Source organism: Lipotes vexillifer, unplaced genomic scaffold, assembly GCF_000442215.2.
Source record: "Lipotes vexillifer unplaced genomic scaffold, Lipotes_vexillifer_v1.1 scaffold565, whole genome shotgun sequence".
Taxonomy (NCBI): domain Eukaryota; kingdom Metazoa; phylum Chordata; class Mammalia; order Artiodactyla; family Lipotidae; genus Lipotes; species Lipotes vexillifer.
The window spans coordinates 488,945-495,842 of NW_006771554.1; the positions used below are offsets into that span (position 1 = coordinate 488,945).

Below are 6,898 nucleotides of genomic sequence, written 5' to 3' on the forward strand. Positions count from 1 at the left end.
AGAGGGAGGGAGGGAGGGAGGGAGGGAGGGCTTATTCGAACTGTATCATATCCCTATCATCCCCATCTCACAGACTGGGAAATACGTCCTTCCCAAGTCTAGCCAGGCAGTTAGTTAGAAGACTAGAACCCAGTCTTCCTTCTCCCAGCCCAGCACTCTCCCTGCTGGTATAAGGATTAAGTGGAGGTCAAGCTGGTTAAGGGTGGCTGCTCGGAGGCGGTGTGGCCCTGGCTGTTGGAGGTGAGAATGGTGTCTGAAACGTAATTAGTGCTTCTGCCTCCACAGCCTCCTGGATGGAGCTGAGGCTTCTGCCTTCTCTCGCAAACCAGTCACACGCCAAATTGGCTGAATGCTTGATTCATTGAAAAAACAATTCATGGAATTTCTGAGGATGGTTTTTCGGAGCTGAGCTTTGCCAAGGCTGCCCCCGCAGCTGTTGGGTGCTGAGGTGGATGTCATTTTCCCTCCATGCACATTTTCAGGGGCCAAGTGTGCACCTCTGGCTAGTGTATGGCCAAGATGTTGGTGGATTTGGGCCCCGGCCCTTTGCCTGCCTCTGGGACAACCAGTCCTACTCCTGCTTTAAGATACTTTTATCTGACAGCGTGTTAGTCATACTGCAAATCTACCATCTAGAGGATCTGCTTTGGGTGAACTGATTTTCAGTGTTGGAGGAGTTGGCCCGGGCTGTGCCCTGCCCACACTCCCACCCCGTTTTTCCCAGGTGCCATTGGCTTGTCCTGGACCTTCCTGCTCTACGGGCTGACTGCTGTCTTCGGCCTGGGCTTCATCTATTTATTTGTCCCCGAAACAAAAGGCCAGTCGTTGACAGAGATAGACCAGCAATTCCAGAAGAGACGGTAAGGGGGCCAGGGCTAGCCTGGGGGGAAGGGTGGCATCAAACCCTGAGCGCTTTGCTTCAGGATTTTAGTCATTACACTTTCCCTTTGCAAAGGAGCATTTTTCTTCTCTTCCTGGTGTTCTTACTGCCTGGATACAGTGAGTTTTGTCCTGTCTTCATACATGAACTCTTTTCCTTGAGTTGTTTTGTGTCTTCCTACAGCAGAGTTTTATTTGACTTTGAGCTCAGCTCACAGGAATTTAAAAATCATGCAGTTATGGACTCATAGGAGGTTAGAATAGTTAGATCCTAAAACCACAGAATCTTAGAGTCATGGAAGCTCGGAGAAACAAAATATTGTAATCATGGCCTTTTGAATCACACACGAAGAACTCTGAGCATAATCTACTCATTTGGTGATTAGATTAGATAGATTATTATAATTACTCATTCAGTGAGTAATGTGCCACACAGTGTTCGGGGTGTAGGAAATGTGTCTGAAAATAAGAGAAGGTCCTTGTCCTCACGGAACTTCCATTCTAGTAGGGGAGGGGAACAGGAAACAAATAAGCCAGTGAATGCAGCAACAAAAGCATTTCAGTGAGTGATGAGTAAGTAGCTGGAAGAAAAGGAAACAGAGCAAAATATATTGAGAGGGTCTGGTTGGTGGAGAGGGAGACAGAGGGGCACAGGGTTGTGGCTAAATCAGAGTGGGTGGTCAGAGAGGGATGCCCTGAGTAGGTACCATTTAAGTGAGTGAGAAGGAGGCAGCCATGTAAATATGAGGCAGGGCGAGGCTTCCAGGTAGAGGGAACAGCAGGTGCAAAGACCCTGAGGTTGGGAGTGTATCTGGCATATGCAAGGAACAACAAGGAAGCCCGTGTAGCTGGATCAGAGAGAGCAAGGAGGGAAGAGAGAAGGAGAGATCAGATTGGCCAAGTGGGCAGGAGCTAGATCACATGAGGTCTGTAGGTCCTAGACAGGAGTTCAAAATCTTAGCATCAGGGACCTTGGGCTGTTGAAATAAAGAGCACTGCGGGGGGGGGGGGGGGGTGCCACAGGGGCCGGGACCTGAAACCACCATAATCCTAAGCATCCTTGGCAAATGCCCCAAGTTGCCTCTTGTCCTAAAGGGAGTCACCAGCGTCTGACTGCCCATTCTATTCCTGGGAGGTCCTAACAAATTAAAACGGTAAATCATTCTAATGGTGAGTTGGAACTTGCCTCCCTGCAGCTTCCTGCCAAGCCCCAACCCGGCCCCCAAAGGGATGCAGAACGAGTCCATGTAAAACTTCAAACCTGGTCCACCGCACCCCAGAGTGTTCTCTGCCAGCCGCACACTCCCAGTTTGTTGCATGACACCTTCTGCGGGGCCCTCAGCAGTCCAGCCATATTAGTTAGGAGACAGATTTGGCTGCTTGGAGTAGTCTGAATATAGGGGGCCCGGGGCTGGCATTGAAGCTGTGCTTCAAGAGGTCATCCAGGGTCCCAGGCTCCTTCTCTCTTGTTGCTCTGCCATCTCTTCAGTATAAACTTTTCCACGTGGCCCGTGGGAGCCACCACCTCCCTGAAAGAGGGAAGGGGAAGAGGAGGACACACAACCTGAAAGATCCACACGTCACTTCCACCTACACACACGTCACTTCCACCTACAACCCTTTGGACGGAACGTGGCCACATCCACCTGCAGGGGCGGCTGAAAAACATGGTCTTTAATCTGGGTGCCATGTGCTCACCTAAAAATCGAGGGTGCTGTTACTAGACATAAAGGGGGGACAGATACTAGGAGCCACCTGGAATCTCTGCCATACCGGCTTTCTTGGGAGAAGGTTCCAGACCCCTCCTCTGGAATAAGAAGCTAAGGAGGCAGAAAGGCAGGCAGAAGCCAGTTTTAGGGTGAGGCAGGAGGGAATTGCAGCTCAGGGTAACACTGAGCTGGACCTGGGGACTAGGAAGCCTGGGCCAGACCTTGGGGAAAGCAGGCTGGATCTTCTGAAGCTTCAGGAAAAGACAGGAAGTCAGGGGCTTTGGCTGCGTCTGGAGCCAACTTCGGCTGGGTGAGTCATCACTCCAGTCCTTACCGTTCAGGGGGCCCCCTGATATCAGAGGCCACAGAGAGAGAAAGAAACTCAGCCGTGGGGGGCATGGGGACACGGGAAGAAGCTCCAGAGATCTTGCAAGCAAAGCACTAATGGGACCCTCCTTCCAGCACCCACTGTTCTTAGTGCTGTGTGGCTCCCTACAAGAATCACATCCCCAGGAGAAAGTCTGATTGGCTAAGCCTGGTTTATGTGCCCACCCCCCTAACCCCCAAATTGGCCAGGATAGGGCAAGCCGCCTCTATTGACAGTCCTACGAAGATCACATGCAACAGAGGAGACCTAGAGCCCCAAGGAGACGCGAGGATGGAGGCTGGATGGAGCCACCATCCACTGCTGTGGGGTTTACTTCGATTCGTGTCCTCATGCCGCAGATGTGCTTGTTGGAAATGGGGACCTGCAGCTTAACGGTCTGTTTCCTCTGCTCCTTTAGAGAGACATTAGCAACCGAGGGGCTCAGACGCCCTTGCCATCAGTGGCCACTGAGTGCCATAAGCATGTTCCTTTCCCTTTCACATCAGGTTACTTGGGTTCAGAAGAGACCTTTCCATTCCCAGGGTGACATGATCACCAAAAGAGCTTTCAAAAATCTTTTATCCCAATTTCTCAGGAATCCGTTCATTCACTTTCAGCAAATATTTCCAAGTGCCAGCTAGGAGCCAGGCACTGTACTAGGCTCACGGGACAGACCTGTGACCAAGAGACACCGTGTCTCTGGACCGAGGAGGAAGTTACATTTTAATGCAGAGGGGAGAGATGGATTACAGAACACCCAATGCAAGAATAAGATAAATGAGAGTGGGGTTTATATCATGAGGAAAATAAGGCAGGTTAACTGTCAGAGAGCGAACAGTGGATTTGGGGGCAGTGTGGAGCTTTCCATTTCTTCAGCTAGGGTCCAAGCGTACCGTGGGTACATTAATGACGCAAGTTGATCGTGAGCTCTTCATGACTTTGAAGGACATTTTTGTGTACCTGTTATGTTCACTGCTCTATTCCCAGGGCCTAGAACAGTGCTTGGCCCATGACAGGCCAGCAGTGACTCTAGCTCTAGTGAATGAATGAAAGGATGCTCAACAAAGGCCTCTGCGAAGAGGTGGCAATTGAGCTGAGACCTGAATAATGAGAAAAAGCCATCTTTTCCAAGAGCTGGAAGAGAGTGTTCTAGGCAGAGGGAACAGCCAGAGCAAAGGCCCCGAGGTGGGAACAAGATGGGGGTTTTGAAGAGCGAGAAGGAGACCCATGTGGCCGGGGTGGAATGGGAAGATGGGACTGGAGGGCGGTGACACGGGAGAGGCCGGCTGCAGAGAGGGGCTTGGACATGAGGCTGAGCGTGACGTCACTTCTCAGCAGGAGTGACAGGAGTTGGTCTTCGTGCTTAGAAAGGTCAGTCCTGTGATTAGGAGAACCGGCTGTAGGAGGCGTGGGTGGACACAGGAAGACCGGGGGGAGTGGCTGGGTGGTCCAGAAGATGGAAATGTGCATTAAGGCAGGAAGCAGGAAGGGTCAGGTAGGAGTGGGGTGGGGATGGGATGGGGATCCCATGTATGGTCCACTCCCATCACCCCCAGGGAAGGCCACCAGGCCCCGTCACCCTCTGACCCCACTTACTCTCTGCTCTCCAGGTTCGCCCTGAGCTTTGGCCACAGGCAGAGCTCGGCTGGCATCCAGTACAGCCGAATTGAGGTCTCTGCGGCCTCCTGAGGAGTCCATCTGGAAAATGCTGGAACCATGGCTTTCTCAGACAGTCTTCAGCTTCCTGCTTGCCTGGGTGCCAGAGCACAAGTTCTAGGTGGTCCTTCAAGAGGCGCCCCTGCTCCAGAAGAGGCCTGTTTTGCTGGGGCAAAAGGGATGAAAATCTGAGAACTCAAAAGCCTTCAGGTGGAGCCTCAGGCTCTGAGGGTTCCTGAGGCTCTGCCTTCCTGCCTCAGTTTCCCCACTGACTCTACGCATCTCTGCAGTAATGAACTTATGATGAGAACATCTTATGGAGACTTCGTTGCTCTATGGGCTTTCTCAAAGAATCTCAAGGGTACCACCCTGGCAGGAAGTCTCTCCTGGAATCATCCCTAAATCTAGCTGAGGATACCATATTCTCTGCTCTCTTTTTCCATCTGGTTGGGACTTTCTGGGGAGGGGGAAGCCTGCTTTTTGGCTCTCAGATCTCGTTTTGTTCAACCCCTCTAATTCTCTTACCTGGAATATTTGTCATTCACCAGCAACTCAGATGGTTGGTAGGAGTTCTAGTCCTGAGCTCAAGGCCTGAGGCTGCTGCTGTTCTTGCTGCCTGACTGGGGATCTCAGCTTTCCCTGTATGTACAATGGGAGCTCTGAACCAGGTGGTTCTTAAGATCTCTTCTGATGCCAATGAGCTGGAATTCTAAGTGCTGGCAATACCACAGATATTCAGCATGGGTCCTGCTCTCAAGTTGCTAGTCATCTCTTTCAGGGATATAGATTTTAATTAGGGGAAAGGTGAACAGAATTCCAGAGTTGTGTGCACTAAAATCCAAGGACCATCATAGTGCAGGTCACGAGCTCCAGGAGCTGTTTCCAGGATGGTGCAGGAGGACTTTGCAGAAAGGAGATGGGTCTGGAAGCTAACAAACCTGGTTGTCGGTGTGGCCTCCACCTCTTGGCAGCTAGTGACCCTGGATAAGTAACAACTCCCTTAAGCCTCAGTTTCCACATCTACAGAATGGGGATGACTATGCCCCCAGGGGTGTATTTAACCTCTGTGTCCCATCAGGAGGGTCTTCATTTGGTCCCATTCAGCTGGTCAGGATGGACGGGATTTCTGCTCACCCTCAATACCCAGGTCCCCATGTTTGGGACGTTGTAAAGGGTCACCCCCCCACAAGGGGTGAGTCAGACGGAGACTGAGCAAGTAGCTCCTCTCCCACAGGACTCTGGCCTCCCCTGAGTCCTTGTCTCTCATTTCTAGATACTTCCCTTAGATCCAGTGGTGTGTTGGAGCTGGCTTGTGCTGGCTTGTGAGAGCTGATTGTTAAATTTTCAGTTTTGCAAGCTCGTTGTTAAACACAGCTGCTAAAAAATTAAATTATTTAAATTTATACTTAAATAAATTATATTAAAACTGAGGTAATACATACTAAAAACTCATCACTTCCTTATTTTACTACATTTTGCTCTCATCTGTGCTCTTAAGGTAATTTACACCTATTGCCTCGCATGAGGAACGTGGGGTAAGGGCACTGCCCATCCCTTGCAGGGTCTGCCTTCAGTGACCCACGGGGAGTGTATTTGCACCACAGGGACTGGGGAACACCACAGATCAGGACTTGATTTGTCGTTTTGTTGATTGTCCAGTCTTAAGAATGTGATGGATACAATGTTAATAATGTAAATTAAACTTAACAGTGTGTTCTGTCTGTAGTCGATACATTGTGAACGGCACAAAAAATGGAGGGGATTATTATCCAGTTCAGCCAACAGGTGACTCATGTCACTGGTGAAGGAGTTTGGACACAAGTCTTTGTTGTTTTACTTTCGTCTTATTCATTAACACGAACAAACATTTCAACTAGCATTCATGTCAGAACTGCATTCATGCTTCAGTGACGTCAGCAACTTCTTTGCTGAGTCATATTGTTGTCAAGCATTTCTTCGTGGTCTAATTTTGTTAAATCATGGCTAAATTGCAGTGACCGTTGGCTTTGGAATCAAGAGGTTGGCAGAAAAATCAACAAAAACATTTCTGTGAGAATTAATTGGCTAGATGGCATTTATAATAAAGAGTATTTACAATAAAGTATTATTATTTGTAAATTTGTCAATTTTGTGCAAGAAACACATCCTTTATTCCAGTAAAATTTACACACACACACACACACACACACACACACACACACATTTTTTCCCTGGAGAGCAGTTATTAAACATTTACCAGCCCATCACTGCTTACAGCTGTCCTTTTGGCCCCTTCAGATCTAATTCT

At 49.5% G+C, this 6,898-nt stretch overlaps 1 protein-coding gene across 1 annotated transcript in view; it reads left to right on the forward strand.

The window, feature by feature from the left end:
• The window catches only part of SLC2A10 (solute carrier family 2 member 10), a 14,238-nt gene extending 9,005 nt beyond the window's left edge, over positions 1-5,233 (forward strand). Inside the window, exons 4-5 of the mRNA XM_007446930.1 lie at positions 725-860; positions 4,566-5,233. Of these exons, the coding sequence (XP_007446992.1) occupies positions 725-860; positions 4,566-4,644 (215 nt within the window). The 3' untranslated portion in view covers positions 4,645-5,233. The remainder of the gene's footprint in view (positions 1-724; positions 861-4,565) is intronic.
• The last annotated feature ends 1,665 nt before the right edge of the window (positions 5,234-6,898 follow it).